Below are 12,678 nucleotides of genomic sequence, written 5' to 3' on the forward strand. Positions count from 1 at the left end.
TAGAAGTGTCAGACTTAGAAATTAAGTCACACTATTAGACATGAGGGACTGCTGAAGAAAATGGTATGAGCAGACTGTGGCATGTCTGTCAGAGGTTCCTTGATGCTGATAAAAGAAGTAGTGGGTTATGATGGCTTCTACTGACTTGTCCTAAGAATCAACACAAATGTATTTAGGTTTTATTATTATAATAAAGGGAAACTTGAAGTGGGAGAAAATGAGATTGTAAATTGATTTTTTAAAGATATCCAGATACCACTTTAAAAAAAATGGATTAACTCTTCTCATGGCTTAGGAAATTCACACCCACCCCCTTTACAGAAAAGCTTCTGATTACACCACCTCTTGTCAAGTTAGATGCAGCAGTGAGTGATGTGAAATCATTTCTTAATTTTCTGTATTAATGGATGGAGAATAATAAATGGCAAAGAAACAAATGAAAATGCTGATTTTAATATAAGGTAATTTTTCCCAAGTCTATTTTCCTTTGACCAGGACCAGCTACATAATTCCTGCGGCACAGTGCAAAATGAAAATGCTGGGCCCCATGTTCAAAAATTAAGGCTGTCAAGATGGCATTATTAGGTACCTAGATAGGGGGTGAATGAAAGTCTCATCTTCACTGGGACATGGCCTCCAGGCACCTGCCATATGCACCATGACTGTGGGCATGTGCTCCTAAACCAATGCCCAGGCATCTGCCTGGGCCGAGGACAGCAGCAGTCACTCGAGAGGGGACAGGGAGGGGGAGGCCAGGTAGGACCTGGGGCAGCAAGATGGGGTAGCAGTGGCCAAGAACCACACAGATAGCAGGAGGCAGGGATGCCTGTGTGCCTAGCCTACAAGTCCCTGAAGCATGCTTTTTTGTCTCATTAGACCACTTACAACAGAAATTAACAGTGAAATTATTAAGAAATCTTAGATGGCAACTGCAAAGTATTAAAAGCATTAAACCCCAGGGGCCCTGTGTGATTGGCCATGCATCCATGACTGCCCCTGCCTTGGACTTTTACCAGTGTGTACTGTTAATATCACCTGATCATGTGGGAAGCACTGTAGAATTATACTGACTTTGACAGGAGGAGTGAACATGTCACATAATTTATAATATAGATAACCTTGACATATGACATCAAGAATTCATGATAGTTTAGATCCAATAAATTCGTTAGTGAACTATTCTTATTGCACAAACCCACATTAAGGTAGAGGGATGGAGGAGGATGACTATGTTAGGCTGTTCAGGCTTCTGTAACAAAACACCGTAAACTAGGTAGCTAACAAACAACAGAAATGTATTTCTTATACTTCTAGAGGCTGGGAAGTCCAAGATGAAGGTATCAGCAGATTTAGTGTCTGGCGAGGGCCTTATTCCTAATAGATGGCTGTCTTCTCACTATAACTTCATAAGAAGGAAAGGAAGAGCTCTGATCTCTTCAATCCCTTATAAGGGCACTAATCCCATTTATGACAGCTCCACTCTTATACCCTATTCACTTCCCAAAGGCCCCACCTTTTAGTACTAACACATTGCAATTAGGTTTCAACATATGAATTTTGGGAGTACACAAACATTCAGACCATTAGCAATGGCTAAGTAAGGCTCACTACTTACTGGAGTTGAAAGTTATATTAGGGACTATAAAACAAGACAGTCATGATGTGTGCTATAATATAGATAAAAACAAGAACAATAGGAAAACTAGGAGTAAAGAGATTAACTTTGACAGGCAATGTGGACAAGCCTTGTGAAAAAAAGAACGACTTTAGTCAGGCCATGTTGGATAAGTAGAATTTCTACTCCCAGAGATTCGTCCTTCCAAACCAAAAGGGACAGTATGAGCAAAGATAGTGAAATGCAGAGCTTGTTGATAGATAATGCCTGCATGTGGAGACATTCAGGCATTATTTTATTATATTGACTGAACATCTATTTTCCAGACACTAAAATGAAAGCAGGGATGTGAAAATGCAGAATTTGGAATTAGACAAAGCCACATTTGAATCACTATTTACCACTTACCAGTTGTGTGACTGGAGACAACTTGCATAACTAAGCCTCAGTTTTAGTCATCTGTAAAATAAAGATACTAGTTTTGTTGAAGTATTATACGTATAAAGATTAGGTGAGATAATGTTTGTGAAACACTTCAACCAGCACTCTCAATCTGGATAAGGAGAAAAGCAAGTAGACTTATAAATGTGATAATAAATGCTATGAAGGCACAGAAAAGAGTGGCCATCTCTGCTCGAGGGTGTTGTGCAAGGCTTCATGAAAGAGGTGATATTTGAACTGAAGTCTGAAGGGTAAGTCATGTGTTTGTAAGCCGAGGAAAACTGAAAAAAATTCTTCTTAGGGTGAAGTTTGAAAATGAACTCCCTTTATAATCTGTGTGGGGGGAGGGTGGGGATAAGGATGGGAGATTAGCAAGCAAGAAAAGGATGATCATATGGTCTTTAAATCTATGTATAAAGACAAAAAATAATGTCTCATTACCACCCCAAACCACTTTTACCTGATTCAAAATATCAGACTCTTCTGAGAAGACAGGAGACCTTCTGTGGTGAGCTCACCCTCATGTAAGATGTAAACAAGTTTGCATGAGAACTTCTGCAGCAGATGTTGTCTATATTTTCTTTTCTTTTTGAAACTGAATCTTGGTTGCTCTGTAGCCCAGGCTGGAGTACAGTGGTACAATCGTGGCTCACTGTGACCTCTGCTTCCCCAATTCAAACAATTCTCCTGTCTCAGCCTCCCAAATAGCTGGGATTACAGGTGTGCACCACCACACCTGGCTAATTTTTGTATTTTTAGTAGAGATGGAGTTTCACCATGTTGATCAGGCTGGTCTCAAACTTCTGGCCTCAAGTTATCCACCTGCCTTGGCCTCCCAAAGTGCTAGGATTACAGGCAAGAGCCATTGTGCCCAGCCCTATATTTTCTTCTTTCCAGAAGTCAAGAGCCAGGAGAGAGTGAGTGAAACTCTTTAAAAAAGTATGGTTGCTTTTCTTACTCTCATGTGGAACATTTTGCTTAGTTGGTAGACATTTATAACAAGACATGATTGGCTCTTTTAAAAATAGGAATCTCAGTGGTTGATATGTTTTGCCATGTGTTTTACAGTGCACATCTTTTTGTGTTTTCTTCCAGCCTGAACACTTGCCTTTGCAGACTCAGTTCAAAGAAAGAGAAGTTGGCAATCTTCAGCACTCTGTAAGTAACTGTGTTGTCAGTATCAGCCCAGGTGGAGCTGGTAGCTAACGTGCTTATTAAAATATCATTTAATTGTATACAAGTTCATTTTATTCATCTTTCCCCTATTTGAGTGTCTCTGCTAAGATCTGGTAGTCCTTGAATTTTACTCTTAGAAGTAATCAAGTTTTATGAAACCAATAACGGGCAGAAGAGTCTGTCCCAGAGACACCACAGAACATCATGGGGGGTTCATTTTATAGGTGCTAGCTGTGGCAAGGTCAAGCCAAGAAGGAAAGGTCAAGACAAGAGGATATTTTTGGCAGAGTTTCTTTTCAGTTTTATCAGGCATATGTTCAAATGCCAGTTCATTTTGCTGTGTCCGTTCCCCAGTTCCCCAGAGCTGAGTCGAGGTTTCTTTTGTTTGGTTGGCTTAATTCTCTGTATGTCTCATATGTTCATTTCAAGCTTGAGCCTTGCTTAAGAGACTCCTGAGGTTTATAACCCTGTTCTTCTCCAGTTTACCTTAACTGATAGCAACTCCAAATTTTAAAATGTGAAACTGATCCCAGTCCCCATTAGTCACAATTTTGTATTTAGGAGGTACTACTATTCTTATTCAGGGTATTGTAAGCAACAAATGACTGGAAAATATAAGTTGTTGAACTTTACCTTGCCATTCAATAGTTTTTGGCATAATGAATCAGGGACACTAAACTGTAGTGAATTCTATTCTTGCCTGTTTTTACCAGTGCTAGAAAAATGCAAACAGCTGCTCTGCTAATGTAAGCAATGTTTGAATTTTTAGAATGGACTAAATAGCAGGAGTTTTGATTATGAAGATGAGAATCCAGTTGGGGAAGATGGCATTCAGCAGATGTACCCCCTTTACAATCAGATGTGCTACCAAGACCGGAGCCCTGGCAAACATCATCAAAATAACGACCCTAAGAGAGTCTACATCGACCCACGAGAACATTACGTGTGATTTTTCTCTTTTTCCAATGGGCGTTCTAACAAATGTTTATTCTTAGATTGGGGAGAGAAGCTAAGGCCAATAGTTATTTTACTGTCTCTCATATAAGAACAGTCCCACTCTAAGGGTATTGGAAGTCTTAATGAATGACGTAAAGCCAATAGCAAATTTCTTTTCTTCATTAAGCGTTTCTTAACCACCAGCTGTGTTTGTGAACTTGACTATAGCTTTGTGTGTTTCTGTGACAATGGTGTTTAACTGCTAACATTTGGCCTACAATGGCATTTTCATTTAACAGTACAGCATCTGCCTGTGATAACTGCAGTGATTCTCCAGAAAGAAAGGCCCCAGCTGGTACTATTAACCTCGTTGGGTCTCAGGCATGCTAGCCTGTTCATCTGTAATTCACACGGGCATAAAAATGAGTTCAGAATCTATTTCACTAATTATTTAGCTGGGATTTGGATTTCCCCGACATGCTTAATACAATTACAATACCTGTGTACAAACAGAGGCCTGAGGAAAGAGGCAAAATTTGCTCTTCATCCAAACAGCAACAAAAGGCAGTTGAAACCTTCAAGTCTGTTGGTTGCTTTTAAACCTTTGTGTTATTATGATATATATTCCTTTTTGAACACTGAGGTCCTGAGGGATACATATCTCTTGCTGTTTTCTGCCTACTTTTGACTAGCTGTATGTAACAAAGGCTCTTCTTTTGCTCTGTCACTGTTCCTACAGTCCTGTTCTTTACTAGCTAGATTAGCCTATTTTGCACCTATTAAATTCTAAAAACCTTGTTTAAATGGTGTACAGCCTTTAACCTTGTTCCTCTTTTCTCTAGTATTGTACATGACAGGCTCAGCTTTCACTTCTGAAATTTCTTTCAAACTAATCCCAGCCACACAGTCTTCACCTCCCCTTCTGCATTCTTCAGACTACTTATCATCCATGTTTTATCTACCTCAGAAAAGCCTGCTGGAAAGTCACCATGAAATAACTTCTGCTCTTAAAAGCCAGGTGAAAATTTAGAAAACTTAAAAGGCACTTCAATATGGCACGTATGTTAAACTGACATGTTTTTTATCCCTTCTCCCCTACTTTACCTGGTCACCAAGAGTCAAGAGATGCTAAAAAGTAAATAATATAATGACTTATCTACTGGGGTATCCCGCAACACTTTAGTGTCTGTAAATGTGTCTTGAGTTTTCTCATCTCCCTTTGCCAGCTTTCCATCCCTGAGATTGACAGTAGTAATTACAGTGAGATAATTACAGAGCAGAGGTGGAGGGAATGTAGTTTCACATGAATGTCCATCGCTTCCCTCACATCTTAAGGAAAGCATCTTACTTTGTATTCTGGAAGGTTAGAGGTGTGTCAGAGGTATAGAAAATACTACAGAGTGTTTAAGAAAGAGTGACATAAGCAATAAAATACATTAAGTATATTTCCAACCTAACTTCAAGGGTAGAGGAGAATGTTAGCATAGATTTCTAATGAGATGCCAAAGATACGTTATGATTTATGTCGTGCTGGCTCTAGTTCTTCTTTGTGTGTTTGTTTCTTCTTTCTAGTTGCCATGCTTTATCAAATTATCTAGGTAGTTCTACAGCAGAAATATATTCTCCCCCATTTACGCGAGTGACCAGCAACTCTGGGAGACAGGATGCTTAGATTTCAACTCAATGCTTTAGCTAGGTAATTAGCAGTTTTAAAGTCTGTAGCTGTAAGGATCAAAGGGTGAATTTCAAGGACGCCCATTGCTACTGTGCTACCTCAGAGTAGGAGTGTACTGCCCTTTGTAGCAAAGAAAATATTCAACTTTATTATTTGGAAGGCCAACGCTGAGTTAGTATAACTGAAGGTGTAGGAATCCTGGCATTTGTCTTCCAATAGGAGGATGGCTGTGATCAGAGCTCTGCTTGACAGGGAAGTGTTTCATAAACACTGGATGTTATGGAGGCAATAAGGGGGTATGTCAGCTCCTTTAGAAAGCTTTAAAAATGTCAATGTCTTACATGTTGGGGATGGTTTCCAGGGTCCTGCTGGGAAGTAAATTGTTGAATTAGTTCACAAAAGGATACTATAGACCCAGGGGAGTAGCTGTCTTCATTTGCACCAGAGAAAGGGATCTGGAAACACTGGTTCTCAGGAGCCCTGTGGCCTGTCTTCAGCACCCTCCATACCTTGAGGAACCCACTGTCTACCTTTTAAAATTCTCAGTGTAGTTATGGAAAAGAAATTTCAGGATGTAGTCTCACCTCTCCTGCAGCCAGTGAGTTCAGTATCTTCTTTGCCTTTGTGTCAGCTAGGATACTTCTTTAACAAACTGGTAGATGTTATAGCTCTTGGCCCTTTACACAGGTCATAGAAGCTCTATAATAGCTTATCCTGGCGCCTTCCATCTGTTCTCTCTAAAAACTGGGCTAAATAGAAAGCAGCTTTAAAAGGGTTTGATCAACCAGGCCTCTCTACCAAAAATTGCCATCCAAAAGTAGCCTGTTGATCTCTAAATTTGGAGCCTAGACTACTTGACAATGCCATTTAAATTTGGAAGTTAGGTTCTTAAAGATCAGCGATTGAGGTTTAGGGAATAATTCATAGCTGATATTAGATACTCTTTCCATAACTTGTTTAGTAAAACACTCTGAAACAGAAATAAATCCTCAGAGCGCTTATCTACTTATGGTTGCAGCTCTGCATTTCTGGGTGGGGTGTGCATGCTTACCTTAAACGCACGGCCTTAATTGCCTATTTTGTAGGCAGCCCAAGAGTATGCCTTGGAGTATGCATTGTTGCTACAGTAGCAGATCACCGTGTTCTTTGCACACCACATGCAATGGTATAAGAAGTCCATGCTCTTTGGGGTATGTAATATAAAATTCTTACCTGGGCTATGCTTCTGTGTAACATGTACATAATAGATACTTAAGAAATGTGCTGAAAACTACAATGAACTGGTTTCCCCATTACTTTCCTATGGGCTTGTTTACTTAAAGGGACAAGATAGTTTCTTCATCCTGCTATTGCAAATGATTTCCTAAGACCTCTTTCACAGTAGTCTAAAATTCACTATTTGGTTTTCCATTTTTCACTCTTTTCCTGCACTATGCTGGTTTTCCGGTGCTATTCTTTATATACAGTAGAGCCTTCCTTTAAGCCTCATTCCCTGGAGTTTGGAAGATAGACCATTTACCAAGAATCAAAACAGGTACTCCCAACTTCACCTCTTTCTAGCCATTCAAACAGGCAAGTCACTTAACCTGTCTGGGGTATCATTTGCAACCTCTCAGAATTGTGGTGAGAGTTAAAGAAGATGATAATGGATGGGAAATTGGAGAATTGTAATTTTCCTTCAAACTGACAAATGCCTATGACTCTGTTATTGTTGCATATTGAACCTAAATGTCCAGGGCCCTTGCCAGCATTTAGAGTACTGTAGTTTCCCTAGGGATTACCAAGTGGCAAAATGAAAAATTCAGTTTGATCGAATTCACATATAGCCAAGTGCAAGTTAGAGAAATTCCTTTTACTATAACAAATAATTGTCATGTGAAAAGCTTTTTATCTGAATCTTAGCTGCTTAGGCTTTAGCTAGAATTGAAAATGCATGTTACTATTACCAGTATTTGCTCTTATTTTAAAAATTACTACTAATAACAAATAACATCATTGAGTACGTAGTATGGATTGGGTTCTAGGGCAGATACCTTACGTGAATCATCTCAAGGAATAGAACCAGACTCCTGTTTTGCCCTCTTCCCAGGAGCTCCTGTGGGATAGACAGGCTCATACTCCCCTGCTGTACAATCGTAGGGCATGCTGAGCATCAGTTGGCTGTTACTTCTTTCAAATCTGCTTTTGGGGAGTGGGGAACATAGTTTTTAAATTATTTTTAAAGCAAAGATATAAGAGAGTATATGGAATAAAACCATAAGAAATGTTTATTAAGACAAAAGCAAGTACATATGCTCTTTTTTTTTTTTACTTTACTATGGGTAATTCAAATGCTCAGACTCTCATATTCATTAGATTACCCATAGCTATAAAAACAACCAACCAAATAATTATAACCACTCCATCTCAGTTGGCTCAATTTTAGTGGGCACAAACTTCTCTCTAACATCTCTCCCTCAACTTAGTTGTTCGATATGCTCATTGCTGTGTTTGTTTCACCTTTACTGAACTCCCAGGAGTGGCAACACTCCTATACTGGACAACTGGAAAGAAGCCAAAAAGACAGAAGAATAGAAAAGCATCAAATAGAAATGTCACAGTCCCCACCCGTGGCTCAGCTCTGTGGTTCTCTTCTTCCTGTGTTTGGCTGACAAGGACCTTCCTTCATTCTGAAGTCATTTGCAGACCTTATAGCAGGACCAGGGACTTTCATCCCCATTAAACTAGAATCTGCTATTTGCAGGCTTATTTCAACTGTAGACTATGACTGGATTAATATTGTTATATCTATAAAAATATTGGGCTTCCTCCGCTAGAGAAAATTATAACCTGGCCTTTGCCAGTTAGGGCACTCACAATTATTAGGTTGTTTTGGTAGCCTTCAGTAGATAGAAATGTGTGAGGGCTATAGGGCTCCCAACCTCACCAGGTGGTACTTTACACTGAAATCAGGTCTTAGACCAAGTGCTGCGTCGTGTGTGTTTATGAGCAAGCAGGCACCAGAACAGTCATGCAACCTGTCCTGTAAGCTTGAAAAAGTCCCAATTCTGTCCTTCTGTGCAACCCAACATTATCCTACCTAGAAGAGTTATTAGAAGTGAATTCAGCAATATTCTAGCAGATTCAGTCAGCCAAGTCAATTCTTAGTTTCACTTCTAAAAGAATAAGTTAGAAATCCCAAACTGCTGGGCTTGTCAGATTCTTATACACTGCTTGTGGAAGGTCTAGGGTGCCCTACAATATTTGGGCCAATCCACATTTCTTTATGAATCATTGGAAATATTTACTTATTAACAAAGTCTCTTGTGTTAAGCTACAGATAAAGCTTTTGTGGTAGTGTCTGAAGTGACTAGAGTTTTTTTCAAATACTAGCAGCCCTGAAGTTGTATTCCCAATTAGGATATGTCAGACGTTAAGCAGGCACCCCCAGAGTAACTATTATGACTGATTAACATATGCCAAAATAATTTTTTAAAATTATATCAAGTATCACAGAACTTATTAAAGATTTCACAGGTTATTATACCCTCACACTAGGGTGGGGTGAAGCTCTTTACTGCTCTAAACTCAACAACCTGCTGTGTAGAGGTGAACTGGCACTTATCCTTAGTGACAGCCTGTTCATCCTTAGGGGTGTGTGTGTGTGTGTGTGTAAGAGAGAAAGAAATGTCTACTTAAAATTTGCAGCTCAAAAAAAACATTTTGCAGTTCACATGTGCAAGAGAATCCCACCCCTGCAAACTTCTCTCAATACTTGAAACATTAGGTTACTTCTATGTTTTTTTCTATTATTGAGTTTGTTACTTTTCTCAAGTTTTAATTTGACTGTAGAAGTTTGAAGCAGAGTAGACTAAAGATAAAAGGGAACATAAACAATTCAGAAGAACATAAAAAATTTTGTCATGTGTTTTCAATTGGGGCAATGACATATAAGTTCCCTCTGGGTCTCAAGGAGAGAGGATCTACCATTGACAAATAAAAACATTCTCCATTCCGTTAGTTATGAATAAATCCATCCCATTAATCCTTCCCCCGGAATATTCTAGTCAGTGTGTGGGGGCTGAGGTTATGATATATATCAAACAACATGCCTCCCTACATCAAAAAGTACTAGTTACATTCTGTATCTTAAAGCTGTGAGGTTTAGGATTAACTTCCATAATTTCAGAGGAATAGATGTTTTGAATATTATTGCCATATATATTTACTGAAAACAACATTTTCATGAGTTGAAAATGGGCAGGGTACTGTCCTCTAAATGCTCCCATTCTGTAGCTGTGTTTACAGCTGCCACTAGCACATGATTTATAGAAGAGGCATATCAGCTGGACCGAAGGAGATATACTCATGGACTTAAGATGATTAGATTATAAATGCCATCCCACACAATCTTTAATAAACAAAACCCAGGTGAGCTATATCATTCTTTTGCTGCATCAAAAGATGGGAAACCAAACAGTTGTCCTCTTGTGGTTTTTCCCAGCAATACAATTTATAAAGTTCCTATAATCAGGTGCCTTGTGACCCAGCAGGATCCTTGGTACCATGACCTAAATTGGTTGTATTTATTATCATGGTATGGAATTTGACTGTGAAAGTTGATTAGAGACCTTGTGGGAAAGCCTCCCTGGAGATCCAGAACATCAGATTTGCTATGCTGGCTTAGAACTGTGTCCTATCCTACTACAGATGTGTCTGTCAGCCATGAAGAGATGTTTTATGTGTCTCTTCCAGAAGTAATTTCCGCTAATAACTCACAGTGGATCTATGAATACCAGAGTTGTACGTGATTTTCCAAGTGAATAGGCACCATTGTTTTGGTTTTAAATACCCTTTCCAGTAATGACTGGTATTTTTTAAAAACCTACCCTAGCATGTTGATCAGGCTAAATTAAGTTCCTCTCTCAAGCCTTATTGATGGCTCAGTGCCCATTATATTTTAACTAGAGGTAACAGCAGTTTGTCCTAAATGAGTTAGTTTGCACTTGTCCAGGTTGTAGCTCTTTTATGCCTCTGCTTTTTCCCACATGGTCTTATGAGAACATATTGCATATATTCCCTTCAGCTGAGCATTTCAATACCCAGACAAGTGTTTGTCATTTTAGGCCTCATCACATACTTGAAATTCCAAGTCCTTTTTAAAAGAAATGTTTAGTAGCTGGTGTTGCTACTAGATCCCTGGATTATTCCACTTGTCCATCCATAAAAGTTCCTGTTTATTCTCTACCTTCTGTTTCTATTTCTAAGCCAATGCTTTAAGACATAACATCTGCTCCAGCCTGTTCACTATCCATGTGGTTTTAAACTCTTAACTTCTTTACTTCTTAGCTTCATCCCTGTAAGTAAGTGCTCTCTACCTCACAGGGGTTTTATGAGGGGGAAAAAATAAGATGTTTAAGGGTTGTTTTAAGAGAGAGATCCTTCTTTTAAAGTGATTTTATCAAAGCCCCTTGGGTTAGAAATGAAAAATTCTATAGGTATTTTTTTCCTATTCTCGTTTTGCTATTTTTATTTCTGAAAAGTGATCTGTCTGAAAAGAGCCTTATATCTGGTTTTAACTTCTCCTCATTGACCCTTTTCACAGTGAAATCTCTACCTTATCCATGCTCTGAACTTTTTATTTATGGAGCCCAAACTAATTTTCCCACAACAAATCCCACATACTTTTACTCCTATCATTAAACAAATTAATGTCCTCCACAAAGAAACATCTGGCTCTTCCTACAAGAAGTCAGAAGCTAATGAGGTCTCACTCTGGCCCTGACAAGATCTCACAGTGTGCCTTGGTTCTCCCTGTGTAAACTGAGGTAGTCCGGCTATTCCCCAGCGCCCAGGTGTTGTGAGTCCTAATAAATGGTGAAAAGCATTTTGCAAATGTTCTGTACTATATAAATGCATAGTGCCTAATATGGAGAGTCTTCAAGCAAAAATGTGCTCTAGCTCAATTCAGAATACTAATTCACCCATTGTTTTCAAAAGAAATGTTTTACTAACCTGTTTTTTTTTTCTTTCGTAAAAATAGTTTCTAGTCATTTGAACCGTTTTTATTTTGGTGTATAGAAGTGATCAATAGTATATATTCTTGCTTGTCAGAGAATACCCAAGTTGTATTGTTAAATGTTAAAACAATGGGGTTACATAACAGTATAGTTGGATAGGGAGGAAGATTCTAGCTCAAAAGTTGCAAAATACAGAAATACAAAGATTAGCTTTGAATTGGAGATTGTACTATAAATAGTAGATGTTAATGTGGTGGTTTCTAGATATATACTTTATTTTTAAGTTACAAGAAATTGTCTTTTATTTTTGCAGTTTTGAACTATATGATTCTTTACATGTTTTAAATAAAGTTTTTATCAACTAAGATTTTTCATTTACATTATTATCAGTAAATTAAAATACATGTAAAAATTAACCTAATTACATGACTATAAAATTTAAATTTAAGATTTAAAGAACATATTTTATGGCAACTAAGTTTCTATACTTTAGTCCTTTTTAAAAAGATTTTAAAAATAATAGTTGAAATGCTTTTATGCTTCAAGGAGCATTGGAAAATTTTTTTAATATGATGTTACTTATTATTGTAATTACTTACAATTACTTAATACCTTTTTAGTGAAGCTACATTTATTCCACTTAAATAATTATTGCTTATTCCTGATTAATCCTTAGGAGTTAAAATGTCTTTTCTTTTATAAAATTATATTGGTGCTTAATGATCACTAAATGTTCTCGTTTACTGGTCCTCCTCCCCCACTCCAACCCCCAAAAAAGAAAAGTTGGCATCTGTAATAGATTCCTGAACTTTGATTTGGGGATGCTTTACTGGTCT

At 38.2% G+C, this 12,678-nt stretch overlaps 1 protein-coding gene across 3 annotated transcripts in view; it reads left to right on the forward strand.

Annotated features, from left to right (window-relative positions):
* The window catches only part of NECTIN3 (nectin cell adhesion molecule 3), a 128,289-nt gene extending 116,082 nt beyond the window's left edge, over positions 1–12,207 (forward strand). For 2 of the 3 annotated variants that reach the window (XM_031009476.3, XM_055383958.2), the window contains exons 8-9: positions 3,152–3,214; positions 4,002–12,207. In XM_031009476.3, the coding sequence (XP_030865336.2) occupies positions 3,152–3,214; positions 4,002–4,181 (243 nt within the window). In that variant the 3' untranslated portion in view covers positions 4,182–12,207. The remainder of the gene's footprint in view (positions 1–3,151; positions 3,215–4,001) is intronic. The other variant, XM_055383957.2, reaches the window with a different exon arrangement.
* The last annotated feature ends 471 nt before the right edge of the window (positions 12,208–12,678 follow it).

This window comes from Gorilla gorilla, chromosome 2, assembly GCF_029281585.2.
Source record: "Gorilla gorilla gorilla isolate KB3781 chromosome 2, NHGRI_mGorGor1-v2.1_pri, whole genome shotgun sequence".
In the NCBI taxonomy this organism is placed as follows: domain Eukaryota; kingdom Metazoa; phylum Chordata; class Mammalia; order Primates; family Hominidae; genus Gorilla; species Gorilla gorilla.